Source organism: Micromonas pusilla (genome assembly GCF_000151265.4).
Source record: "Micromonas pusilla CCMP1545 genomic scaffold MICPUCscaffold_17, whole genome shotgun sequence".
NCBI lineage: Eukaryota > Viridiplantae > Chlorophyta > Mamiellophyceae > Mamiellales > Mamiellaceae > Micromonas > Micromonas pusilla.
Genome location: NW_003315898.1, coordinates 64350 through 90211, shown reverse-complemented (window position 1 = coordinate 90211; position 25862 = coordinate 64350). Strand labels below are relative to the sequence as shown.

General features: G+C 69.5%; 11 protein-coding genes across 11 annotated transcripts; 5 read left to right on the top strand and 6 right to left on the bottom strand.

The window, feature by feature from the left end:
• Window positions 1-12: 12 nt before the first annotated feature.
• Window positions 13-988, bottom strand: MICPUCDRAFT_54201 (uncharacterized protein; the record flags this gene model as incomplete). Its single annotated transcript, XM_003064269.1, has 2 exons — window positions 13-605; window positions 920-988. The coding sequence occupies 2 exons, from the start codon at window positions 986-988 to the stop codon at window positions 81-83; spliced, it is 594 nt and encodes a 197-aa protein (XP_003064315.1). The 3' UTR covers window positions 13-80.
• A 224-nt stretch (window positions 989-1212) lies between these two features.
• Window positions 1213-2940, bottom strand: MICPUCDRAFT_43393 (uncharacterized protein; the record flags this gene model as incomplete). The annotated part of the gene is made up of 4 exons (XM_003064268.1): window positions 1213-1880; window positions 1936-2164; window positions 2283-2477; window positions 2674-2940. 4 exons carry the CDS (start codon window positions 2938-2940, stop codon window positions 1213-1215), a joined length of 1359 nt encoding a protein of 452 aa, XP_003064314.1.
• A 119-nt stretch (window positions 2941-3059) lies between these two features.
• MICPUCDRAFT_36994 (uncharacterized protein) lies at window positions 3060-4358 on the top strand (the record flags this gene model as incomplete). The annotated part of the gene is made up of 2 exons (XM_003064439.1): window positions 3060-3172; window positions 3303-4358. Exons 1-2 carry the CDS (start codon window positions 3125-3127, stop codon window positions 4356-4358), a joined length of 1104 nt encoding a protein of 367 aa, XP_003064485.1. The 5' UTR covers window positions 3060-3124.
• Window positions 4359-4494: 136 nt separating this feature from the next.
• On the bottom strand, window positions 4495-5627 carry MICPUCDRAFT_54197 (uncharacterized protein; the record flags this gene model as incomplete). The annotated part of the gene is made up of 2 exons (XM_003064267.1): window positions 4495-4679; window positions 4835-5627. 2 exons carry the CDS (start codon window positions 5625-5627, stop codon window positions 4495-4497), a joined length of 978 nt encoding a protein of 325 aa, XP_003064313.1.
• Window positions 5628-5753: 126 nt separating this feature from the next.
• Window positions 5754-6815, top strand: MICPUCDRAFT_43391 (uncharacterized protein; the record flags this gene model as incomplete). The annotated part of the gene is made up of 1 exon (XM_003064438.1): window positions 5754-6815. The coding sequence occupies one exon, from the start codon at window positions 5754-5756 to the stop codon at window positions 6813-6815; it is 1062 nt and encodes a 353-aa protein (XP_003064484.1).
• Window positions 6816-6899: 84 nt separating this feature from the next.
• Window positions 6900-8076, bottom strand: MICPUCDRAFT_49176 (uncharacterized protein). Its single transcript, XM_003064266.1, has 2 exons — window positions 7544-8076; window positions 6900-7359 (listed from the first exon to the last, which is right to left on the bottom strand). The coding sequence occupies exons 1-2, from the start codon at window positions 8010-8012 to the stop codon at window positions 6971-6973; spliced, it is 858 nt and encodes a 285-aa protein (XP_003064312.1). The 5' UTR covers window positions 8013-8076; the 3' UTR covers window positions 6900-6970.
• A 275-nt stretch (window positions 8077-8351) lies between these two features.
• MICPUCDRAFT_54194 (uncharacterized protein) lies at window positions 8352-8942 on the top strand (the record flags this gene model as incomplete). The annotated part of the gene is made up of 1 exon (XM_003064437.1): window positions 8352-8942. One exon carries the CDS (start codon window positions 8352-8354, stop codon window positions 8940-8942), a length of 591 nt encoding a protein of 196 aa, XP_003064483.1.
• A 198-nt stretch (window positions 8943-9140) lies between these two features.
• On the bottom strand, window positions 9141-9776 carry MICPUCDRAFT_6382 (uncharacterized protein; the record flags this gene model as incomplete). The annotated part of the gene is made up of 2 exons (XM_003064265.1): window positions 9141-9350; window positions 9426-9776. Coding segments are annotated over 2 exons (561 nt in total), but the record flags the coding sequence as incomplete, so codon positions are not given.
• A 424-nt stretch (window positions 9777-10200) lies between these two features.
• MICPUCDRAFT_54192 (uncharacterized protein) lies at window positions 10201-11001 on the top strand (the record flags this gene model as incomplete). The annotated part of the gene is made up of 1 exon (XM_003064436.1): window positions 10201-11001. The coding sequence occupies one exon, from the start codon at window positions 10201-10203 to the stop codon at window positions 10999-11001; it is 801 nt and encodes a 266-aa protein (XP_003064482.1).
• A 92-nt stretch (window positions 11002-11093) lies between these two features.
• Window positions 11094-11483, bottom strand: MICPUCDRAFT_54191 (uncharacterized protein; the record flags this gene model as incomplete). The annotated part of the gene is made up of 1 exon (XM_003064264.1): window positions 11094-11483. One exon carries the CDS (start codon window positions 11481-11483, stop codon window positions 11094-11096), a length of 390 nt encoding a protein of 129 aa, XP_003064310.1.
• Window positions 11484-11690: 207 nt separating this feature from the next.
• Window positions 11691-25785, top strand: MICPUCDRAFT_49175 (uncharacterized protein; the record flags this gene model as incomplete). Its single annotated transcript, XM_003064435.1, has 6 exons — window positions 11691-11774; window positions 11904-15164; window positions 15371-17060; window positions 17257-21164; window positions 21329-22219; window positions 23023-25785. The coding sequence occupies 6 exons, from the start codon at window positions 11691-11693 to the stop codon at window positions 25783-25785; spliced, it is 12597 nt and encodes a 4198-aa protein (XP_003064481.1).
• Window positions 25786-25862: the final 77 nt, after the last annotated feature.

Genomic DNA, 25862 nt, shown 5'->3' with positions numbered 1-25862 from the left:
TTGGTTTTGACCGGGGCGAACGAAGCGCTTGTACTAACATTCTGATACGTACCTCCTCCATCACATCACATCACATCACGTCATACCGCCTCCATGGTCGCCGCGGCGACGACGGCGATGTGCCCCTTCCCCTCCGTCGTCAACCCGTTCGTCGCGCCGCAGCACAGCTCCAACACCTCCGTCGCCGTCTTCGTCGCCCTCGCCGCGTCCCGCCCCGCGCGCGGGTCGACGCCTTTTTTCCGCGCGCGCGCGATCGCTTCGTCCCTGGCGCTCTCGAACTTGAATATCTCGTACTCGTAGTCGAACCCGGTGCTCGATAATCGTCTCGCGGCGGCGGTCGCGACGTCGTCGGGGAGCAGACCGTCGCCCTCGTAGACCATCCACGTCAGCAGCAGCAACTGCCGCGGCTCTTTTTTGTACGCGTCGCAAATTTCGCTCAGCGACGCGCCGTACTCCGTGCCCCCCGCGGCGTCGAGCTTCGCGCGGCAGTACTCGTTGTACGACAGCGCCTCGACGCCGATCCCGCCCTCGGGGGTCAGGAGTTTCGAGAGCAGGGACACGACCGGGATCTTGCCTTGGACTTTCTTCACGAGCCGAGCGACAGCCTGTCGAAGATATCATCGCGCGAGGGGCGATAGGGTTGGTTCGTCGGTCAGCGATCGGCGCGACGAGGACGCGGGACGCGCCGCTCGCGGCGTCGCGAAGGACGCCGAGACGCCGCGCGGGCGGTTCTTCTTTCTCGTGGACGACGCAACCAACGTTCGAGGCGCGGCGGGGATCCCGTGGACGGACGCGCCTTCATGGGGTCCTCCTCCGCGGCGCGAACGATCGATGCGCCGCGTCGACGCGGCGATCGGCGATGCGATCGACGGTGCCCACCGCCGCCGAGCGCCGCGGCCGTTCGCGGCGTCGACGCGACGCATCTCGGGGACGCGGACGCGACGGACGCGGACGACGCGACGACGATCGAGATCGATGCGGCGGACATCGCGTTATCGAGCGACGACGGGTGGACGCGCGCGGACGTATGAGTTGAGATGCGGTGACGATGACGACGAGATCGACGAGTCGTCGACGATTGCGACTGCTGTGTTTTTCGCCGGACCGGACGCCGACGCCGCGGGTTCCGGCCGGCGCGTGCACGATACCGCGCGACGCCCGCCGACGAGATCACGCGGAGAGTTGAGTAGTCTCTACGATGGGCGGTCGCGATTAATCTTCTAAGTCTAACGATTCGAACAGACGATGCTTGTTCCCCGCGATGAGCCGCGCCGGCGGCGGCGGCGGCGGCGGCGGCGCCGGGTGCCGTCTCTGCCGCTGCTGCTGCGGCGGCGGCGGCGGCGGCGGCGCGGCCGCGACGCGACCCTCGAGATGCCGCCACGGGTCCTCGACCATGCTCTTCTTATAGTACGCGTGCGCGTCACCGTCGCCTCCGCGACCGCCGCGACCGCCGTCGTCGAGCCGCGGCGCTTTGGCGCCTCTCCGTCCGCCCCCTCTCCCCCCTCCTCCCCACCCCGCGAAATGCGCCCCTCCCGTCGTCGTCGGCGGCGGCGGCGGCGGCGGCGGCCGCGCGTTCGCGAACCCGCCGAACGCCGCCGCCGCCGCCGGCGGCGGCGGGTACGGCGGCCCCGGCGCGGATTTCAGCTGCCGCGGAGGGTGCGTCGTCGTCGGTCCCCCGCCCCACGGGACGTCGTCGAGCGACGGGCCGGGCAGCGACGATTTCCGCGCCGCGATCGAGGGATCGCCCGCGCCCGACGTCGACGCCGCCGCCGCGTCCGCGTCCGCTCGCATCGCTTTCAAACGCGCGCGCCTCGCGGCTGCGTCCTCCTCCTCCATCGCGTCCGCGGCGGAGCTGACCGTGCGCGGTCGCGCGGGGGATACTGGAGGACGCGCGATGAGATGTGACATGACCAATGTTTCTATTTCTGCCCTAACACGTTTCTACCTCCGGCGCTCTCAGCACGCTTCGCCACAATTGCACGCCCCCTAACGACCCGTCCTCGTTCACCTCCTGCGCGACGTGCGACGCCTCCGTCCCCCCACCCTCCTTATCTATCAACGTGATGCACTCGGACAGCAGCGTCCGCCCAGTCTCCGCGAGAACCTCGCGGACGACGACGACGTCGAACGAGCCGTGGTCTTCCTCCGCCGGGTGTTCCGACGCCTACGGAGACGCGACAGACGTGAGCACGACGATTAAGTGACTCACGAGGTGATGCGATGATTGATGACGATGGATAACATGATTAAGAAACGAAAGAGACATTCGGAGCCTTACTTACCAACAACACGATGGGGTAGTATCCCTCGACCGGCTCGGCCTCGCGCTCGAGCGGCGTCCGGACGAACTTCACCACGTTCTTCAACCCGAACGCCTCGTCGACGCGCTCACCCGCGAAGGCGAGCTCCAGGACCTTACCGCCCGGGAACGTCGTCTTCGATCGGAGCGAGACGGTGCCGTCGTCGGCGACGCGTATCTGTGGACGTTGGGGGTAGGGAGGGGGACGACGGTTAACGGTCGAGGACGGGGAGGGCGCGGGCGGGCGGTGGGCACAGAGTGTCGAGATATGATCGGATCCGACACACGCTCCTATGGGCAAACAGTCTCCTGCGCGACCTCGGGAGCGCGCGACGCGATGCGCGACCGCGCGTCGCGGCACGGCGCGCGCGCACCTCTCGCGTCCCCGTGAGCCTGATCTTCGGCGTCGTCTCCATCGTCGCGTGGACGTACCGCACGGCGTCTTCCCAGCGTCCCTCCATCTTCCGAAACACCGGGAAGGCGGAGGCGGAGGAGGAGGAGGAGGCGGAGGACGTCTCCGACGCGTTCGCGTCCGCGGTGACGCGTCGTCGCGTCGCCGGTCGGGGTCGTCGTCGTCGTCGCGTCCGCGCGACGCTCGCGGCGCGGGGTTGGACGCACGCCGTCGCGGTGGTGGACGCCATGGCGACGGCGACGGCGACGAGCGGGGTGATGTGTCGACGGAAAATTAATTCTCGGAAGGGAAAATAAACTTTTTTCTCTTCAGCTCGTGCTCGCGCTCACGTCGCACTCTCCCCGCGCGCGCGGCTCGCGGCGCACGGTCGACGTCGGTCGAGGAGCGGGTTTTCCAAAACCCGCGCCGCCGTCATGTCGACCCTCGCGGCGACGAAGGCCGATGGCTTCTACTACCCGCCGGTGCGTCCCCTCGCGACGCTCCGCGACGTCGAGATCTCGAGATCCGCGCGCGCGCCCGCCCAATTTTCCCCGTCGCTTCGCATCTCCTCACGCGCCCTCCCTCCCTCCCCTCCGCGCCCGATGACGACAGGACTGGACCCCCGAGGGCGGGTCCGAGTCGCTCAGAAGACAGTTCAACAAGCACGGCAGCCTCGGCAAGCGCGCGAACAAGATCGACAAGGGCATCCTCACGATCCGATTCGAGATGCCCTTCAACGTCCGATGCCGCGGCTGCGACGCCACCATCGCGCGCGGCGTGCGATTCAACGCGGAGAAGAAGACCATCGGGAAGTACCACTCGATACCGATACACTCGTTCAAGATGCTCACGTCGTGCTGCGCGCACGCGCTCGAGATCCACACGGACCCGAAAGCGAGCGAGTACGTCGTCGTCGAGGGCGCGGACCGAATGGTCGGCGGCGCCGGCGCGGCGACGCGATACGGCGACGACGCGCGACCAGGATTAGACCTCGACGGCACGATCGAGGTCGAGCTTCAGACGCGCGAGGAACGGGACGCGCTCGCGGCGGATCCGTTCGCGATGCTCGAGAGGGGCGCGGCGACGGGCGGGGAGCAGCGCGCGAAAGCGGCGGCGCCGAGCATACGCGCGCTGCACGCGACGAGCGACGACCGATGGGGCGACCACTACGCCGTGAACAAAGCGCTGCGACGCGCGATGCGCGGGCAGCGGAAAGAGATCGCCGCGAACGAGGCGGAAGCGAAGCGCTTAGGGTTACCGGAGGGGATGACGCTGCTGCCGAACACGGAGGAGGATCAAACGCTCGCGCGGGAGGCGTTTCGAGGGAAAGATAGCGAGGGCATGGACGTGTTCGATCGCAACCGAGCGAAGAGTCGGAGCGCGATCGCGCGCTCGAGTATTTTCAGCGCGCCGGGGGCGGCGAAGAAATCGACCGCTTTCACTTCGGTAGGCGTTTCTAAAGTGTCTAAACGCGCGAACGCCGCCGCCGCCGCGGGCGCGTTCGCGGGGATATTCAGCGGCGGCGGCGGCGTGGGGGGGGCGGCGGCGGCGGCGGCGCGGCGCGAAGGCGCGAAGGCGTCCAGCGCGGACGGCCGAGCGAAGCGGCTCGCGGCGCGGCGCTCGGAGTCGTCAAAGGGCGGCGGCGCGGTGTTTCAAAGGCGACGATGAGACGCGCGACGGCACAAACCGTACGTTAGTAGTTAGAGTAGAGTCGCACGTCATAAAGGAGACTACGTGTGCCGCCGTCGGACTATCCTATCATATCTTTTCGTCTCTCAGCGGCGGCGCCCGGCGCGACGCTCGCTCACGACTTCGTCACCTCCGCCAACGCCTGCGACCCGCACGGCTCCGCGCCTTTCCTCACGATCACGTTCCACACCATCCCGGCGACGCCCTCGTCCACGACCAAGTTCGCGACGCCGTGCGTCCTCGCCACCTCCCCCCCCAGCTCGGTCCCGTGCGCGGCGACGACGGGCCGGTCGTCGTAGCCTAAGGGTCGTTCCATACGAGCGATGATATCGGGGTGGAGTTCAAAGGCGTCAGAAGCGGAGTTGAAAGGCGTCGCGGGCGGGGATTGAAAGCGAGGGGTGGGCGGAGAGAATCGCCGGGAAAAGTCCTTAAGAAACGGCGTTCACCACGCCGACGCGGTCGTATGGGAACCAGTGTATAGAACGCGCCGAACACTGCGTGCGTCCCCGGCGGCATGCCCAACACGCCGACGATGCCGACGTCCGAGAGCATGTCGCTCGCCTTGGGCCCCAGGATGGATAACAGCACGCACTGTTCCGCGAGGTCCATCGCGGCGTCGGGCCCCGCGGCGGCGAGGAGGGTCGTCGCGACGGACGTGGGCGCGATGATGAGGACGCCGCCGTCTTGGACGTGGCACATGGCTCGACTACCGTCGCCGCGATCGAAGGACACCGCGGCGCCTTGGCCCGGAGCGAGCGTCTTCAGCGCGTCCACGTCTTTTGCCGCGGCGCCGGACGCGATGAGCGCGTCGATCGCGTTGGGGCCGCCGAGCCTGAGGAGTTTCCACGCGCCCGTGCGGTCGACGACGCCGCATCGCTCGCGCATCGCGCGCGCTTCCAGCGCCGCGTCGCCGTAGTTGAGGGGCACGCCGTCGTCGTCGAACTCCGCGCCGAGCTCCTCTTGGAGGTCCTCCAGGTCGCCCATGATCGTGTCCGGCATGAGGTCGTCCAGGTCGAAGTCCAGGTCGTCGAGGTCGACGACCTCGCCCGGGGCGTCGTCGCCTCCGGCGTCCGCGACGGCGGCCGAACGACGGATATCGTTCGAGAACGACGCGCGACGACGACGACGGCGCGACGACGACGACGACGATGACGACGACGCGACGGCCGCGGCGCGCGCGCGCGGCGCGACCGCGACGCGCGGCGACGCGACCACCGCGAAGGTCGCAGAGCTGACGGCGAACGCCATGGCGCGCGATGCGACCCCGGCGCGCGCGTGGAAGTGGCGCACCACCGCGAGCCTAGGGAAGTGAAACCATTCGTTCGCGACGCGACTGCTCGTGCTCAGTCGATCCCGCGCGTCGTCGTCGCCGCGATGCCCGAGGACGCGACGACCGACGCGCTCGACGCGCGCCCCCTCGCGCTGTTCGTGGGCGAGCCGAACGCGCGCGCGCGCGAGGTCCTCGCCGCGCTGGTTCCGTCGTCGTCGTCGCCGTCGCCGCCGGACGCGTCCGACGACGCCGACGACGCGGATGGATCCGACGCGTCCGACCGGACGACCACGACGCGATGGACGCTCGACACGAAGTACTACGTCGCGGACATCGCCGCGAGCGTCTGCGTGATCGAATCGGCGTCGTCGTCGTCCTCCTCCGCGAGCCGCGACTCTAAGCCGGGCGTCGTCATCGAGGACGCGGTCCCGTCGCCGCGGATGCCATCGCGCGGGCCGGAGGCGATCGTGCTGGTGTTCGACCCGTCGCGACCGAACGCGCTGGCGCGTCTCACGTCGTGGGCCGCGGCGTCTTCTTCGTCTTCCGACGCCGCCACCGGATACGACGCCGACGACGACGCGACGCCGACGATGTTCCCGGAGACGGAGATCAAGCTCGTCGTGTGCGCGTACGCGACGACGGCGGCGGCGCGCGCGAACGCGTTCGAGGAGGTTCGCGCCGCGGAGCGATGGGCGGGCGCGCACGGCTTCGAAGCTGTCGCGGTGGCGTTAGACGACGTGGACGTGGACGTGGACGGTCGCGTGGGGGGGTTAGACGTCGACGGCGACGCGCACGGGTTTAAGCGAGTCAAGGACGCGCTCGAGGCGCACCACTGGCCGGGGTCGGTCTTCAAGCCGCGCGGCGGCGGCGCCGCCGCCGGCGCCGCGGTTCCCGTCGAGGACGCGAAGCCCGCGCCGGCGGACGACCTCGAGGACGACCTCGAGGACGACCTCGAGGACGACGGGGACGACCTCGAGGACGACCTCGAGCAGATGATGGCGGAGGTGGCGCGCGTGCGAGCCGCGGGCGTCGGCGTCGGCGACGAGGAGCGCCGGCGAATGGCCGCGGACGCCGCCGCTCGGATGATGGAAATGTTCGGCGGCGCTTTCGGCTCCGACGACGACGACGACGACGACGACGGGAAGGAGAACGGCGCGGGGAATTAAGCATCACGCGGGGAGTCGAATCGAGTCGAGGCGAGACGTCGTTTAGCATAGGAGGGCGTCGACGCGGACGCGTCCCCGGGAGCCGGTCGAAAATAAATAGTTAAATCCCTCAAAAGTACACGTACTGTGTCTATCTTCGCCTCGTCTTGTCGCCTCTACCTCCCGTACGCGCTCGCGCCCGCGCCGTCCGCGGCCTCCTCGATGCTGTACTGCCCCAACCGCTCGATCTGCGCCCCGCTCTTCATCGGCACCGAGTGCTTATCCGTCCCGCTGAACCCCAGCGACGTCGTGAGCTGGCATCGCAGCACGTCCGTCCCCGCGAGATTCAACGCGCACCCCGACCCCGTGCACGAGCACGCCGTCTCGCTCCCCGCGCACGCGTAGTGATCCCCCTTCGCGTCGACGTTGATGCACGAGTCCCCATCTTTACAGCTGCTGCACCCGATGTCGTGCCATTGGAGGTGCGCCACGTTCCCGCCGTCGAACCGCGCGACGAGCGTGAGCGAGGAGACGCGGCCGAGATCGCTGCCGCCGACGATGGCGCCTGAGGGCCGTTCCATACAAAGCGATGTCGGGGTGGAGTTCATAGGCGTCAGTAGGAGTTGAAAGGCGTCGAGGGCGGGGATTGAAAGCGAGGGGTGGGCGCAGAGATGCGCCGGGAAAAGTCCTTAAGGAATGGCGTTCACCACGCGAACGCGGTCGTATGGGGACCAGTGTATAGAACGCACCTGAATTCGTGACGCGGACGATCCTCGGGTCGGAGATGATCCCGTTGGCCGTGTACGCGACCATGGTCATGATGATAGGCGTGCCGCTCGCGGTGTTAAACACGGCCGTCTCCTCCGTCGCGTCGCCTCTCAAGAACGTCAGGTGGTCCACCTTGGGTCGGAAGCTCTGCGTCTGCACGAGCTTCGTCTGGAGCACGGCGCTCGCGGTGGCGTCGCACGGATGGTAGATCTTGCCCGCGCTGTCGTACCAGTCCGAGATGGCGCCGCCGGGGTAGAACGCGATGCCGATGGAGAAGGTGTCGCCGATTTGGACCGCGCTCTGGGCGACGCACGGGTCGTAGATGCCCGCCGCGCGCGCGGGGGAGGGCGCGACGACGAGGACGGCGCACGCCAGCGAGAGAAGGAACGACGAGATCGTGGTGGTGGACCGCCGACGCGTCGTCGTCGTCGCCGCCGCCGCCGCCGTCATCTTCTCGCTCGCGCTTCCGCGGGCTCGCGCGAGGAGGTGGAACGCGCGCGCGATGCGACGTGCGATGGCGTCGCGCGCGACGTCAGTGACCCTGGCGCAGATCTCGGCGCGGGAGATGGTGACCCGAAAACGAGCGCAACGGCACGCGGGCGCGATTATTTTGAACTTCGGGTGCGGCTGGACAAACGTTTTTCACCCATCCATCGGTTTCAACATTTGATCGCGCCACATTTCAACTGACCGGTGAACTTTTTTGTGTGGATTCCCTCTCTCCACTGCCGAGAAAAAGAGCCCGCACTTCCCCGCGCCCCCCCCCACGCCGCCACGCCCAGATCCGACATGCGTCCCACTCTCGAGGCCGACGGTAACGTCGCGTGCGCGATCTTCTCGCATCTCGAGGACCCGAGGGACCGCATCGCGCTCGCCGCCGTGAGCAGGGTGTTCAGGGACGCGGAGAAGTCGGACGCTTCGTTGCCCGTCGCGCTAGGTGCTTTGAAGAGGCACGGTGACAGGTTTTTGTATTCCTCGTACGCGACGGCGGTCTACTGGTACCGCAAGGGGTGCGATCGCGGCGATGCTGCTTGTATGCACGCGATCGGACATTGCTATCGGTACCCGATGAGTAGCGATGTCTTGGCGAAAGACATGACGAAGGCGGTCGAGTGGACGAAAAAAGCGTCAGAGTTGGGGCACGCCAAGGCGACAGGCGCCCTCGGCCTGCTTTACGAGAATGGCAAAGGCGTGGATAAAGACGAAGCGAAGGCGTTCGAGTTATACGTCAAGGCGGCGGAGCTCGGTGACAGTTGGACCGCGCACAGGCTCGTACCATATTACGAATACGGCTTGTGCGGCGTGGCGGTGGACAAAAAAGAGGCGCAGAAGTGGCGTGACTGGCTCGAGGCCGAGCTCCGCAGCACGAACACGAACTGACGACGAACAAATACCTTGCGATGTGAATCACGACGACGAACGCGCGCACACCCGCACGTCTCGCTGCTCCCGCTCGCGCGCCCCCGTCGTCCCCGACGAAAGGACCTCGCGACTGACTCATCACTGCAACCCGAGCTTCTGCCTCACGCGCGCGACGCTCCCGCCGTCCCTCCTTCTCCCCACCTTCTCCAACGCGGCCTTGACCTTCTTCGTCGTCGCCTTCATGACGACGTTAAACTCCATGTACGTCGCCTCCTGAGATAACCACTCCGCGTCGAGCGTTTCGAAGAACGTCACGTACATGTTTTCGAACGCGTCCGGGTCCGTCGCCAACAGCTCCGCGAACGCCGCCGCCGCCGCCGTCGTCCGCTTCGGCACCGACGACGAAGCATCGTCGCCGGCAGCATCCTCCTCCTCCTCTGCGTTACTCGATGACGATGTCTTCATCTTCTTAGTGTCGTCGCGGAGCTGCAGTAACTCCACGAGCGCGTGCGTTACGTTCACCCCGCACGCCGCGAACGGGTACTCCCAGTCGCTCCGCGCGCCGTCCGTCTTTCGCATCAATCGCTTGAACACCTTGTTCTGCTTCTTCGCGAACCACACCAGGTTCTGAAGCGATAGCAGCCCGCCCGCGCGGAAGTCCGTCGCGGGGTCGACGCCCTGCCACCCCATCTCTTTCCACTCCTCGCACTTCATCCCCGGGAGGTCGCGCATCGGAAACGCGACCTTCCACAGATCGCGCAGCGATTCCGCGTGCGCGACGTTCGTCGCGTCGTACGGGATCGCCGCGCGGTCGATGAGCGCGCGCAGGCGCTCGCGCTGCGTCTTCGTCAGCGGTTTCCGACGCCGCGAGCACAAGCCGATGGACGCGAACAAGTTCTGGAACCACGCGGCGATCGCGGACAGGATGGAGGAGGTGGTGCGCTTCTTCGCGGCGGACGTCGAGGGGGCGCTCGCGTCGTCGTCGCCGTCGCCGTCGCCATCGCCGTCCGTCGCGCCGTAGGACGTCCGCGCGACGGGGGGTTCCAGGAGCGGTTCCGTCAGCGTCTCCGCGTCGCTTCCCGCGCTTCCGTCGGGGGTGCGACGATTCCGCAGCGCGCCGCCGTCGCCGGGCATCGCGCGCGCGTGCCTCGGGGAGTGCGCTCAGGATTCGCTTTCGCCCTCGAAAAATATTTTTGAGCAATTAATTGTTCACAGCGCAGCCGAGACCGAGCCACTCGGTCCGGCGCGCCGCGGACCGACGCCGCGCGCGCGCGGGATGGCCGCTCTCGCACGCTCCCTGACGTCCCCTACCATCGGTCGACGCGCGTCCGCCGCGCGCCGCGCCGCGCCGCTAACCCGAACCCGAACGCGACCGCTTCGCCCCCCCAGAGTCGGCACCGCGTTCGCGTCGTCCGACGGGGCTCCCGCGTCGTCGTCGTCGTCGTCGTCCCCGTCGTCCCCGTCGTCCGACGCGCGCGAGCTCCTGAAGCTCCTGCGCGCGAACGCGATCGTGGAGCTCACCGGCGCGGTCGCGGTCGCGCTCAACCCGGCCGCGGTGTTCCCCGGGATCGAGACCGCCGCCTTCGCCGCGGTGGAGTGTTCGCGGTGGTACGCGTTGTCGATGGCGTGCTTAGGTGCGTTCTACACACTGGTCCCCATACGACCGCGTTCGCGTGGTGAACGCCGATCCTTAAGGACTTTTCCCGGCGTATCTCTGCGCCCACCCCCCGCTTTCAATCTCCGCCCTCGGCGCCGTTCAACTCCAAATGATGACGCCTTTGAACTCCACCCCGATATCATCGCTCGTATGGAACGGCCCTCAGCGTTGGCATCCTTCCTCGCGTCGCGCGCCGATACGACCGACGACGCCGCCGTCGCGTCGTCCGCGACGCCGGTCGTCGGAGGCATGCTCTCGTACCACCTCGGGGTATCGTGTTTTCAATTGCAGAGGCTGACGGCGACGGGCGCGGCGGCGACGAAGGCGGTCGCCGCGGGCGCGTTGTTCGTTCACGCGCCGCTGACGATCGCGTTCGGGGTCGCCGCCGCGTGGTGCGCGGCGCGAGTGAACCTCAGTTAGTCTATCTATTACAGTATCATCTCATAGATCTCATCACACCATCGTTACAGTATATCGTCGTTGTGGTAAAGAATACCTTCGTCTTCGGTCTGCTACTCGTCTCGCTTCGTCGTCGGCGGCTCCCAGCCTTTCGGCATCTTCAACCCCGCGAACGGCTCGCGTTTGGCCCCGAACTCCGCCGTGCCGTCCCTGTCCGCCTCCTCTTTCAACTCCGTGACGATGACGACGACGTCGTCCTCGCCCTCGTTCACGTCCGCGTGGAGCTCGTTCGGGGGATCCTTCGGGAGCCAGTACGCCTTCCCGGTCTCGAACACGAGGTTCGAGACGCGCCCGTCCTCCTCCGTCTTCTTGAGGACGCCGCCCTTCAGACCGACGATGCATCGCGCGCGGTCGTGCCGGTGCATCTTGAGCGGCGCGTTCGGCGTGATCGTCGTCTTCCAGCATATCGCGTGGTCGTTCTCGAACATGAGCTCGCGGGACATGATGACCCGACCCGACCCGACCGCGCGCGCGGGGGTCCCGCCGACGACCCGCGCTCCGAGGTGTGACGCGCGACGAGCGAGTCATCAGCGGATCTGATGGATTCAGTATATTTCTCGGACGTCGCGTCGCGTCGTCATTTTTTCGAGTGTCAGCATTTGAACGCCGCGCCGCGCGGTTGGCACGCGCGCGGCGGTCGCGTCGGCGCCATGGGGAGCCAGGACGCGCTCCTCTACGAGGTGTACCTCCACGCGGAGCACGAGGAGGCGGCGGGAGGCGGCGTTCGCGATCGGGTGTGTCTCGGTCGCGCTCGGACGTCCGCCCGAGATCTGATACTCGTGCCCTCGCAGTGCCTAATAGAAAACCAATCCAATCCTGACGGCGACGTCCCCCATCCCCTCCACGCCTCCTCCTCCTCTCAGCGACGCGTCGTCCCGGGAACGCGCGACGAAAGCGCCGGCGACGACGAGCCCAAAGACGCTTCAACGCCGACGCTCGCTGGACGCGCGGCCGAGCTGACGTGGAAAGCCGCGGGCGCGGTCTACCGCGGCGCGAGTTTCACCGCACGCGCCGCGCTGCGCGCGTCGCTCTCGTCGGCATCGCGCGCGACGTCCTCCCGCGCGCTCGACGCCCGCCGCCGGCCGATACTCGCCGCATCGAAACGCGGCGCGGAGGTGGCCGTCGTCGCCGGGTCCACGACGCGCACGTTCAGGGACGAGGACGACTTCGAGCGGCTGCTCGGCGCGTTCGAGGCGCCAGGCGAGCTCGACGGCGACCGCGGCGCGTCGACGTCGGCGACGCACGCGACGTGGGCCGCCGACGGCTCCGCGCTCGCGGTCGCGACGCGCGGCGGCGACGTCCACGTCGTCACGCGCGTCGGGCGGCTCGCGCACACGCAGCGCGGCCGGAGTCGACCTCGGGGCGCGCGCGGGGAGGTGGCGGGCGTCGCGCTCGCCGCCGTCGCCGGCGGCGGGGGATGGACGCTCGTCGTCGTCGCCGGCGCGAACCCGCGACGCGCGACGGGCGACGCGGGGAGGGCGCACAGGCGTCGATGCGCGGGGCCGTTCCACGCGCAGCGCGTGCGCGACGTCGACGTGGACGGCGGCGTGGAGGTGTCGGACGAGAATGTCGGAGAATGTCGGACCCTACTGTCGGAGAAGAAGGGCGTCGAGAAGCGGCGGTCGAGCGCGCTCCCCGGCGCGTCGTTTTCTTCGCCGCTCGGGATGGAATGGCACGAGCGACGACGTCTGCTGATCGTCGCGGGACGCGGCGACCAGGGGGGTGGCGTTGGCGTGGGGGTGTGGAGGTACGGCGGCGGCGACGACGACGAGTTTCTCGTGCCGATCGCGTTTACGGCGAGCCGCGGCGGCGGACCCGTCGGCGGCGGCGTCGGCGGCGGCGGCGGCGCGAGCGGTCTCGTGGGATACCTCCTCGGCGTCCCCCCGCCGTCGTGCGCCGTCGCGTTTCGATGCGACGACGACGACGACGACGCCGCCGACGTCGAAGACGCGCGCCGCGCGCACGTCGCGGTGGTCGACCCGGAAGGCGCGCTCCACGTGTGGCGCGCGGACGCCGCGCGTCTCGCGGGGGCGTCTTCCGCCGCCGCCGCGGCGATGACGTTGGAACCCGTCGCGCTCGCGGCGTCGGCGGCGGACTCGGGGTGCTGCTCGATCGCGTGGTGGTCCCGCGACGCGCTCGCGATCGCGCGCGTCGACGGCGACGTCACGGTGTCGACGATACCGGAGATGCGGAACGCGTTGGGGTCGAAAGCGGAGACGTTCGAGGGCGCCCCGAGTCTCGCGGCGTGCGCGCGCGGCGGCGGCGGCGGCGAGCGGGTCGTCGTCCTCGAGACCCCGCCGCCCGAGGCGTCGTCGTCGTCGTCGTCGTCGACGACGACGACGACGACCTCGACGACGCGCTGGCGCCTCGCGACGATCAACGCGCGGACGCCGCAGGAGATGCTTCAGGCGCACCTCGACGCGGAGGAGTGGGGCGTCGCGGCGTCGCTCGCGGCGGCGCGCGGGCTCGACGCGGACGACGTGCACAAAGCGCGGTGGCTCGCGTCCACGCCCGGTCGCGAGTCGATACACGACGCGTTGAGTAAAGTGTCGGATAAAGCGTGGGCGACCGCGCAGTGCGTCGTCGCGGTCGCGGAGAGTTACGAGCAGCAGCGCGTCGTCATCGTGCACGGTCTGCGAGAGACGGAGAAGCACGCCGCCGGAAAACGGCGAAGCGGCGTCAGAGACGAGAAAGAAGACGACGCGGAGTCGGACGGGAAAAAAGCGCCGCCGCCACCGCCGACGACGTGGTCGTGGTGGCATCGCGTGCGTCTGGTTCTCCTCGCGCAGCTCGATCGCTTAGACACGCTTCACGCGATCCACCTCGGGAACCACTCCCCGGTCGCGTGGAAAGCCTTCCGCGACGTGTCGGTAACGGACGCCGCGCGAGCGTTCGCGTCCAGAGGCGACGCGCGGTGCGCGGAGCTCATCATGCGTCGGCACCCGCGCGCGGCCGCGCGCGGCTTGTTGGACGTCCTCGACGCGCTCCCCGAGACGACGCCGCCGCGCGAGTACGAAGCGCTGCTGCCGTGGTCGTCGCCGTGGGCCGACGCCGCGCCGCCGCCGCCCGCGCGCGGGACGCGCGCGGCCGCGGACGAGACCTCGGAGACGACGGCGGCGAAGGACGCGTTGCTCGCGGAGGAAGAACGCGAACGCGACGACGGCGGCGACGCGACGTCGACTTTGACATTGAGAGCGCTCGCCGAGCGCGCGGGGGTCTCCGACGCCGCGATGGCGGTCGCCGGCGCGTACCCCTCCGCGGCGTGGCTCTTGGACGCCACGGAAGCGATGGCCGCGATGCGCAGACCGTGGTCGCCCGCGTGCGCGAGCGTCCCGGGGGGTGTCGCGGCGTGGGCGACGACGCGCGCGGCGGCGATGGACGTGAGCGCGGGCGCGTTGGCGAACGCCGCGGCGCTTTTATCGCTCGCCGCCGACGCCGCCGCCGCCGCCGCCGACGACGACGATGGCGCGGGGGACTCCGAGAGCGATTTGGAGCGGAGCGCGCGTCGCGCGAGCGAGATCGCGGCCGCGGTGTACGCCGCGACGCCGCCCGCGCCGTCGGAGTGCGCGGACGCGTACGCGAATGCGTCGGAGAACGCGGACGACGACGGCGACGGCGGCGGACGCGCGGCGGGGAACGCGTCGGACGACGACGGCGGCGGCGGCGCTCGACGAAACACCGCGCGGCGCGCGTCGTTGTGGTCCGCGTCGTTCGCGGCGTACGCCCGCGCGTCCACGAGCGCGCGGCTCGCGACGGTGCTCGCGGACGTCTCCGGCGAGAGCGACGCGGAGACGACGCGCGCGGCGCTCGAGGCTGCGGTCAGAGGCGGGGTCTTATCCGACGACGGCGACGGCGACGGCGACGCCGGCGCCGCGTTGCGAGACTGGCTCGTCTCCGTCGTTCGTCGCGGCGACGTGCGCGCGTTCCACCGCGCGATCGAGTGGTTGCGCGACGACGCGGACGACTCCTCCGCGGCCGCGGCCGCCGCGCGCGACGCGCTGGGCGGCGACGAGGGACTCGCGGACGCCGCCGCGGCCTCCGCCGCGGCGTGCCGCCGCGGCGACGCCGAGACGGCGGCGGCGCTCGCGGCGGCGTTGAGCGCGCTCCCTCCGTCCGCGGCTGAGGTGCGTTCTGTTGTACACTGGTCCCCATACGACCCCGTCCGCGTGGTGCACGTCGTTCGTTTCTTAAGGACTATACTTCCCGTCGTTCGTTTCTCTCCGTCCACCCCTTGATTTGATTTTAATCGCCGCCCGCGACGCCTGTCAACTCCGTCTGACGCCTTTCAACTCCACCCCGACGTCGCTTTGAACGACGGAACGACCCTGAGACGCCCGCCGCGCGGACCGCGCTCTCTCGCGCGCTCGCGATGCGCGTGTTCGCGTCCCGGGGGATGCCGACGACGTTCGCCGCGCTCGCCGCCGCCGCCGCCGAGCGCGACGCCGCGATGGACCTCGTGAAGCGGTTCGTCGCGCGCGCGACGCGGGAGGGGACGTCGGCGATGCGCGCGAAGAAATCGGCGGGCGGTCCCGCGTCGTTTCGAGCGTTCGCGGACGACCGCGGGCACGCGTGGTCCAGAGCGCTGTGGCGCGACCTCGCGTCGCTCGCGGGACCGGACGGCGTCTTCGGCGAGCACTTTAGCAGGGAAGACGCCGCCGCGGAGTTGCTGTGCGCGCTGTTACGGATCGGCGGCGGCGCGGAGCGGTCGCCGCTCGCGCGAAGAATTTTGTCGAAGGTCTTCTCCGACGGCGACGGCGACGACGACGGCGACGACGCCGCCGCCGGCGCTTCCGCGTCCGCCGCGTCGTCCGACGCTCGAGAGGGTAGTCACGCCACTCACAACACTAACACTACCACTAACGTCGCCGCCGCGCGTGCTGACGTGAGCGTCAGGGACGCCGTCGGCGCGGTCGCGGGCCAAGCCGCCGGGGAGCTCGTCTCCGTCGCCGGCGGCGTCGCGACGGCGTTCGCCGGTCGCGTCGGTCAAGCCGTCGGCGGCGTCGTTCGCGGCCGCGGCGCTGCTGGCGGTCCGACGCCATCGAACATCGCGCGCGCCGTGGGTGGGATCGTCGGCGGGTTAGGGCAAGCCGCGGTCGAGCTCGGCGCCGCGGGCGTCGGCGTCGCGACCGGCCACCTCGGCGGCGGCGGCGCGGGCGGCGACGCGCCGCCCGCGATTGCCTCCAAACGCGCGTCGCGGATCGTCGTCGACGCCGCGCGAGAGGCGCTGTTCGCCGCGTCCGACGCGAGCGACGAGGCGGCGTTGTCGCAAGCGGACGCGGTGCTGCGATGTGCGCCGACGTCGACGACGACGACCATTAGCGGCGAAGCCGACGACGACGCGGCCGCAGACGCGATGACTGAGCTCGACGACGCGCGCGCGTCGCTTCGTCTCGTTCGCGCGCTTCCGTCGTTCGGCGTGTCGATCGCGCCGCTCGAACTGACGAAGATCCGCGATCCGATGGAGATCGTGCGCGCGTGCTTGAGAGGCGGCGGCGACGCGAAGGCGAAGGCGAAGGCGGCGGCGCCCGCGTACGCGAGGGTGGACGAGCTGTGCTGGATCGCGGAGGCGGCGACGCGAGCTGGGGAAGGCGCCGAAGGGCGAGAGCGCCGGAGCCGGAAACAGACGACGCGGCTTTTGGCGACGCGCGCGTGCGCGCGCGCGGCGATGGACGCGGGCGACGTCGCCGCCGCGGCGAACGCCACGGTCGCTCTCGTGACCGCGAACTACGCGGACGCGTGGGACGTCGCGCACGACGTCGCGGTCGCGATGCTCGGCGGTTCGAACGACGACGACGACGACGACGACGCGGACGACGACGCACGACGGCTCCTCTCCTTCGCGCTGACGCACTGCCCTCCCGACCGCGTCGCGGGCATCTTATCGCTGTGGCAATCGCTCGAGTCCGACCGCCTCGTCGCCGCCGCGGGGGTGCCTGGGACGCCTCGGACGCGCGCGGGGCGAAGACGCGAGCTCGACGACCGCGAGTCCGCCGCGTGGACGCGCGTCGCCGGGCCCGAAGGTGCGTTCTCATCAAACTGGTTCCCATACGACCGCGTCGGCGGGGTGAACGCCGATCCTGAAGGACTTTTCTTCCCGGCGTGTCTCTCCGCCCACCACCCTTCGCTTTCAATCCCCGCCCTCGACGCCTTTCAACTCCACCTGATGACGCCTTTCAACTCCACCCCGACATTCGTCGCTTCGTATCCATCGCCAAGTCGCCATCGCGCGACGCGACGAGAAGACGCGCGCGTTCGTCCGCGGGCCGCTCGTCGCGCTTCACGACGCGGTCGCCACCTGGCGCGCTGGCGACGCCGCGAAGGCGTCCGTCGCGCTGGCGTACGGACTTGGACTGCGCGGCGTCGCGGCGACGGACGACGCGACGACGCCGATCGTATTTGACGCCGGCGCCGCCGCCGCCGTCGCGAACGCGGCGGTCGGCGGCGGGACGCGGCGTTCGTCTCCTTCTTCTCCCGCGGACGTCGCCGCGATCAACGCGGAGACGCACGCGGCCGCCGAGGCCGCGGGGTCGAACGCGCCGGCGTGGGCGCACGTCGCGCTGGGGATGCTCGTCAACCTGCGGCAGTCGCGGTCGGTGTCGGCGGTCGTCGACGCGTGGACCCGCGGCGGCGGCGGCGGCGGCGGTGGCGGCGGCGCGGATGGAGAGGACAAAGTAAACGGGAGAGACGGGATCGGGGAGACGGACGCGCTGCGGCTCGGCGCGCGCGCGCACGCGCTTCGCCGCGCGCGTCGCGACGGCGACGACCGCGACGCGTTACGACGCGACGCGCTCGACCTCGCGGCGGCCTTCGCCGAGAACGACGAGCTCGACGACGACGACGAGGAGAAGAGAGCGACGCGCGTCGGATTCGCGCGGTGCGCGGCGGGTTTGAAAACGCGCGCGGACGCGGCGTGGCTCCACGCGCACGTCCCGAAAGATATCGACGTCGCGGCGTTCGTCGCGGACGACGCGGCGTCGGGGAACGGGTATCGCGCGCGCGCGATCGTCGCGTTCGCGAGAGCGCGCGGGGATTTGGTAGAGACCGCGTTGGCGTTTTCGTCGAGATACGGCGGGGACGGGGACGCCGTCGCCGTCGCCGTCGCCGTCGCCGTCGCCGTCGCCGTCGCCGTCGCCGCGGCGGCGGGGACGCTCTCCGACGCGACCGGCGGCGTCGTTCGCGGTGACGAGGATTCGAAGGCGCGGGATGCCATCGTGGGCGCGTTCGGGAAGAACCCGGAGCGCGCGATCGAGGGTCTGAAAACGCACGCGTGGGAGGCGTTACCGTCGTCGGGGGCCGCGTTCGGCGGATATTTCGATTTCTTGAGCGCCGCGCTCGCCGCCGCGGGCGACAAGGACGCCGCCGCGACGGCGGCGGCGGCGGCGGCGGCGGCGCGCGCGCTTCACGGCGCGACTTCAAACTTTCCCCTCGGGTCGTTCTTCGACGAGAGCGCGCGCGTTCCGGCCGGAACGACCGCGTCGGTGGCCACGACCGCGGTCGCGACCGCGATCGCGACGGAAGCCGTTCGCGACGGGCGACTTCGGTTCCCCGGTCAAGCCGTGAACGACCTCGCGCGCGCGGTGACGCTCCTCCCTCCGAGCCACTCCGCGCTCGGGATGACCTCGCACAGAGTCTACCTCGCCGCCGCGGTCGCGACGCTGGAGTGCGAGTCCTCTACCCCGGAGCAGCGGTGGGCCGCGGTGGGCGAGGCGCTGCCGTCGCTCGCGCCCGCGGATCTCTTCGCGGTCGTCGCCTTCGCCGCGTTGGACGGTTCGCATCCTCTCGCGAGGGATGGATGCGAACCGCCGCGACCCGAGTCGTCGTCGTCGTTCAACGCGTCCGCCGCGGTCGAGCTCAAGATCGCCGCGATCACCGCGGGGGTGAAGCTTCTCGAGAGCGTCGGCGGCGAGCGCGCGGGGGCGCTGAAGACGTCGCTCGCGCGGTTTTCGCTCGCCGCCGCCGCCGCGGACGCGACGCCGTCGACGACCGACGTCGCCGCGCTCGACCGCGCCGCGCGTTCGCCGTCGACGCCGTACGACCCTTCGCTGCGTGATATCGCGTGTGCGTGGGTCGCGAGCGGCGGCGTTTCGCTGCGGTACGTCGCCGCGTTCGCGGATCTCGCTAGCGAGATTGAAGGGCACGGCGGCGGCGGCGTGGACGTCGCGAGCGTCGTCGCCGCCGCGTTGGACCGCGCGCTTCGCGCGCTGTCTTCCACGGAAACGGTCGCGGATGAAACTGCCGCAGCGGATACGTTACGAAATATATTCCTCGGCACCCTACGAGACGCCCCCGCGCGTCACGGCGAGGTCAAGGCGACGAGGCTGTCGCGCGAGGGGTACGCGAAGGCGCTCGCATCGATTCGCGGCGCCGCGTTCGAGACGCTTGAAAGATTCGCCGGCGGCGACGCGTCGCGGTACGCGCGCGACGTCGCGCTCGATTTGTTGGGCGAAGTGAGCGCGTTCGAGAGCGAGAAGGCGCTCGCCGCGAAGAAAGCCGCCGCGGCGAAGGCGAAGGCGAAGGCGAAAGCGGACGCGGACGCGGACGCGAAGAAGAAGAAGGCGGAGACGGAGGCGAAGGCGAAGGCGGAAGCCGAGGCGGCGGCGGCGGCGGCGGAGGAGGAGGAGACGAAGCGGAAAGCCGAAGCGGCCGAGGCCGAGGCGAAGCGAAAAGCCGAGGCCGAAGCCGCCGCGAAAGCGAAAGCGAAAGCCGAGGCCGAAGCCGCCGCGAAAGCCGCGAAGGCGAAAGCGAAAGCGGACGCTAAGAAGAAGGCCGAGGCTGAAGCGGCGGCGGCGGCGGAAGCGAAGCGAAAAGCTGAGGCTGAAGCGAAACGAAAAGCTGAGGCTGAAGCGAAACGAAAAGCTGAGGCTGAAGCGAAACGTAAAGCCGCCGAGGAGGCGAAGCGTGAAGCCGCCGAGGAGGCGAAGCGTGAAGCCGCCGAGGAGGCGAAGCGTAAAGCCGCCGAGGAGGCGAAGCGTGAAGCCGCCGCGGAAGAAGCCGCAGCGAAAGCCGAGGCTGAAGCCGCCGCGAAAGCGAAAGCGAAGGCTGACGCCGACGCTTGGAAGAAGGCTGAGGCTGAAGCGGCGGCGGCGGCCGAGGCCGAGGCGAAGCGGAAAGCTGACGAGGAAGCCGCGGCGAAAGCGAAAGCGGCAGCCGAGGCCGAAGCTGCCGCGAAAGCCGCGAAAGCTGCGGCTGAGGCGGAAGCGAAAGCCGCGAAGGAAGCGGCGGATGCTAAAGCGGCGGCTGAGGCGGAAGCGAAAGCTGCGAATGCAAAGGCAGAGGCGGAGGCTGCCGACGCGGCCGCGAAAGCAAAAGCCGAAGCCGAAGCGAAAGCGAAAGCGAAAGCCGAAGCCGAAGCGAAAGCGAAAGCGAAAGCCGAAGCCGAAGCCGAAGCCGAGGCGAAAGCAAAGGCTGACGCGGAAGCGACAGAAGAGAAGAGAGCCGCGGAGGAGGCGCGCGCCGCCGCCGCCGCCGCCGCCGCCGCGGAGGCGGAGGCGGAGAGGAAAAAAGCCGACGCGGAGAAAGCGGCGGCGAAGGCGAAGGCTGAAGCGGACGCGAAGGCGAAGGCGGCGGAGGAGGAGGAGAAAGCGAAGGCAGAGGCAGCCGCGCTGGAAGCGAAAGCCAAAGCGGAAGCGGACGCCAGGGCGAATGAAGAAGCGAAGGCGAAAGCGAAAGCGAAAGCGGAGGCGGAGGCGGAGGCCGCCGCCGCCGCCGCCGCGAAGGCGAAAGCAAAGGCCGAAGCGGAAGCTAAGGCGAAAGCGGAAGCGGAGGCGCGCGCGGCGGAAGAGAAAGAGAAAGAGAAAGAGAAAGCCGCCGCGGAGGCCAAGGCGGCCGCGGAGAGAGCGAAGCGCGAGGAAGAAGAGAAGCGCGCGAAGGCGGACGCGGAGCGAAAAGCCGCCGAGGCCGCCGCGGACGCGAAAGCCGCCGAAGACGCCGCCGCCGAAGACGCCGCCGCCGCCGCGGAAGCCGCCGCCGAACCGGAACCCGAACCCGAAGAGGAAGAAGAAGAAGAAGACGACGGCGCCGTCTGGGACACGAGCGATAGCGCGTTCCGCGTCCTCGCGATGCGCACGAGCGCCGCGTTGTCGTCCCTGCGTCTTCCCGCCGAGACCGACGCGGTCGTCGACGAGGTGCGTTCTATACACTGGTCCCCATACGACCGCGTCGGCGTGGTGAACGCCGATCCTTAAGGACTTTGCCCGGCGCGTCTCTCCGATCATCCCTCCCTTTCAATCCCCGCCCACGACGCCTTTCAACTCCACCCCGACATCGCTTTGTATGGAACGACCCTGAGGCGTCCGTGTCCACGCTCGCCGCGGCGACGAGACGCTTCGCCGCGCTGTTGAAGGCGTCCGACGTGGAAGAAGATCCCGGCGCCCTGAATGCGCTCGCGGGCGTGTTGACGCTGTGGGAGTCCTCCGCGCCGTGGGCGAAACGCGACGACGTCGACGAGGGCGAGGGCGAGGGCGAGGGCGCGTCGTCGTCGTCGTCGTCGTCGCCGCCGCTGCGCGAATGCTGGGTCGACGCGTTGCGCGCCGCCGCCGTCGGAGGGGTGGCGTCGCGGCGCGCGTTGCTCGATCTTCTCGCGCGGCGCGCGGCCGGCGAGGCGAGCGTCGTCGTCGCGGCAGAGGAGCCAGACAAGGAAGAAGAAGGTGGCGACGACGACGACGAGGATTGGGGCGACGGGTGGGGCGATGTCGACGTCGACGCCCCGGAGGTCGCGGCGGTGGCGCCCGTGCCCGCGGCGGCTGGGAAAAGGAACGCCGCTTGTCTCGTCTCCGAGACGGACGCGCGCGACCTCGTCGCCGCGGTGACGTCTTCCGGGGACGTAATAACCGCCGCTAAGGTTGCGTTACTTCTTCCCTACGATTCCGTTCGATCCGACGCGATCGCCGCCGCCGCCGCCGTCGTCGCCGAGGATCCGTCCGCGTGCGACCTCGCGCTCTCGACGTCGCTGTTGCGCGCGGATTTCTTTTCGTCGTCGAAAGCGAAACCTTTCGGCGGCGGCGGCGATCGCGGCGGCGCGTCCAGCGACGCCGCCGCGCGCGTGCTGCACCGCGCGGCGGTGCGGGCGTTGGAGTCCGCCCCGCACGCGCGCTTAACGACGCTCCCCTACCTGATCGGCTCGCTCGCGGCGCGCGGCGACCACGACGTCGCGGCGGCGGCGGCGACGCGCGTCGCGCGCGTCCACGAGGCGCGTTCACGTCTACACCGGTCCCCATACGACCGCGTTCGCGTGGTGAACGCCGATCCTTAAGGACTTTCTCTCCCGTCGTTCGTCACTCTCCGCCCAGGGTCCCTCGATGGTCTCAATCCCTACACGCCGCGATGCCTTTCAACTCCGCTTCTGACGCCTTTCAACTCCACCCCGACGTTCGTCGCTTCGCGCGGACCCTCGACCCTCAGGCGTTGCGGACGCCGGAGGCGGGCGTGTTCCTTCTCGAGCGGTACCTCAGAGCGCACGCGCGCGGCGCCGCGCTTCCTCCCGGGGTGGACGTCGAGCGCGACGTGGACGCGATGGAGGACGCGGTGGTGAGGTACGCGATGAAGGGGGTGATAGAGGGCGTGCGAGCGCGCGCGGCGGACGGTCTCTCCGCGCTGCTCGCGGATCTGCGATGACGGCAGCCTGTATGTACACGTAGAGCGTTGTTAGTTTTAGCCGTTTGAAGAAGTCCAGTCAGGTGCTTCTCCTCTTCCGAGGGCGCGCGCGCCGCAGCCACATCGCAGAGGACGCGCGGGCGGACGTCGCGCCTCCCCCCCTCCGCGCGCTCGCGATACCGTCCGAGCCCGCGTTCGATATGCGCGCCGTCTCGAGCGTCGCGACGTGGACGTAGAGCGTCGGTCGGTCGCGCGGAGGTCGATTCGATTCGATCGGCGACGGAGCGGCGCGGCATCGCATCGGCACCCGAAAGAGCGACGCGACGCGACGCGATGCCGCCGAAAGGCCCGCCGCCGAACCTCAGCCTGAAGCTCCCGCCGCGCCCCGAGGATCCGGAGACGAGAGAGTACTACGCGCGGAAGCTTCAGGAAGCGAGAGAGAACGACGCGGACTTCGCGGACTACGAGAGCACGGTCCCGGACACGTCGCGGACGTCGCGGACGCACGACGACGTCTTCGACGACGACGACGACGCGAACGACGCGCCCCGCGAATCCCCGCCCGCGCCGCCGCCGCCGCCGCCGCCGCGGTACTCCTCCCGAGCCCGCAACCTCGCGCCGGCGCCGCGCGCGGACGAAGCCCCCGCGGGCCCGTTCTCGAGCAGCGCGCTCAACGCCGGGCGATGGGGCGTCGCCGGGCGCGCGTCCGTCGCGACGGCGCGTCGAAGCGTCGCCAGGTCGTCGCAGTCGCGCGACTCCCGCGACTCCCGCGGGTTCGGGTTCGGCACCGCCGTCGCCGCGGACGACGACGACGACGACGACGACGCCTCCGCGTCGAGGCTCTCGCTGGCGGGCATCGTCCGCGCGGGCGCGCGGCGGCAGCGCGAGCGCGAGCGCGCGGAACGCGCCGGCGCGGACGTTGACGGCGCCGCGGGGCGAAACGATCTCATGCGCGAGACGACGGGAAGCGACGCCGCGTGGATCGGCGACGGCGAGCTCGCGACGGCGTCGCAGCGCGGCGGGATGTCCGCGGCGGCGGCGGCGATGCGGGCGATACGAGCCGCGCGCGCCGTCGGCGGCGGCGCGTTTTACGCTGCGCCGCCTCGGGATTCGTTGGCTTCGAGCGTCTCCGGTTGGGGCGGGGGCACGCATCGGAGTATGAGCGTTCGCAGCGACGGCAGCGCGGAGTGGCACGAAGACGACGACGCGCGCGACGACGGCGACGCGCTGCCTTCGCACATGCGCGGCGGGGAGAAGCGAGGCGGCGGCAGCGTTGGATTAGGCGGCGGATTGTCGCGGCAGACGTCCCAGCGGTCGCGCCGGTCGTCCAGCCGGAAGAGCGGGTTTGCGCTCACGACGACGAGCGGCGGGTCGGGTTCGTACACGACGTACTCCCCGGGGCGGTCGACATTGCCGTCGACGCCGTCCACGCGCGTCGGGACCCCCGGGCGGATCGACACCCCGGAGACGCCGAAAGAAGACGCGTTCGGGCGACTCGACGGACGCTCCACGGACCGGTCGCAGCGGTCCGTGCACTTGGCCACGGAAGCGCAGAGGATGACCGACGTCGAGATCACCAAACACTACGACCATCTCGTTCGAAGCGCGATGGCCGTGAACGGCGGCGTGCACCCGCACCGGTTACGGAAACCGGAGACGAAGTGGAACGGAGACCAGCTCCCGTTGTGCAAGCTCACCGCGCCGGGGGGTCGTAGCGACGCCGCCGCGGAGGGAGAAGACGACGACGATCGAAGAAGCGCCGGTCTCGTGGACACGTGCTATCTCTCGAGAAACTACACGGAAGGGATGAAAGCTCCGACCGCGTTCGCGACGCCGCCGCCGACGAGCGTGCTGTGTAACCTGTGCAAAGACGTCGCGTGGGAGCCCGTCGTCGACCTCTCCGATCGCGGCGCCAACGGCCGTGGCGTCGTCTGTCGAAACTGTCTGTGCGCCGCGAAGGGTATCTCGGTCGGTCAACACGCGCCGGATGACCCGCAGACGACGCGCGCGATAGCCGGGCTTCGCGTGTTGTGCCGCCACGCGCTCAGGGCGTCGAAACACAGGAACGGCGGGCTGTTGTGGCGGCTCGACCGCGGCGGGTGCCCGGACCAAGGGCGGCTCGTGGACAGGAAATCGACGGAGAAGGACTGCGCGTACGAGATCACGATCTGCGGCTTCCCGAACAACGCGAACCCCGCGGAGTGCTGCCCGGTGCGGATTCGCAGACGCGAGGTTCAGGACCACAGGACGAAGTGCGATCGAAGAGCCGTGTCCTGCGTCCACCCCGGGTGTCATCGTAAGATAATGGCTCGGTATTCGAAAAATCACGCCAAGCTGTGCGACCAGCGACCGTTCGAATGCCCGACGAAGAAGTGCACGTGGCGAGGGAAACGAATCGACGCGGACGCGCACTTGGAGACGTGCCCGCACGAGCAGATCGTCTGCGGGTTCATAGACGACGCCGGCGCTTCGTATTCCACACGCGACGGTTCGTATCGCGTCGACTCGTGCGGCGTCGTCCTCCCGCGGCGGAAAATGAAAGCGCACAAGGCGGTGTGCCAGTACCAACCGACGCAGTGCAAGTGGTGCCACCAACACTTCGCGCTGAGACGCGCGGGAGCACACGAGGCGAAGTGCAACGATCGGTTCTTCTCCTGCGCGCGGTGTGGGATGCGCGTGCACGTGACGCGACGCGACGCGCACGACGCGACGTCGTGTCCGGAGGTTGCGATCGAGTGCGGGTACGCTCGGTACGGGTGCGCGCATCGAACGACGCGCGCGGCGTTCAACGACCACGTCTCGAGGGCGGTGCCGGAGCATCTGCGGTTGCTTTTGACGCACATCGGGATTCGTCGGGGTTCGTCGGTGAAGAAAACGCCCGCCGAGAATGATGCGTTATCTACGACGCCTTCGAGCGGCGGCGGCGGCGGCGAAAGAGAGGACGCGGATGGTCTCGAGGCGATGAGAGAGCGCCACGTGTCCACGCGCGCGGATTTACACGACATGCGCGACTGGTCCGCGGTCGTCGCCGATCAGTTGAGAAAAGACGTCGAGGACGTCAAAGAGAACGCCGCGGAGGTCGAGGACAGGGTCATGGACGCGCTGAGGTGCGTTCTATACACTGGTCCCCATACGACCGCGTTCGCGTGGTGAACGCCGTTCCTTAAGGACTTTGCGCGGCGTGTCTCTCCGCCCACCCCTTCCTTTCAATCCCCATCATCGACGCCTTT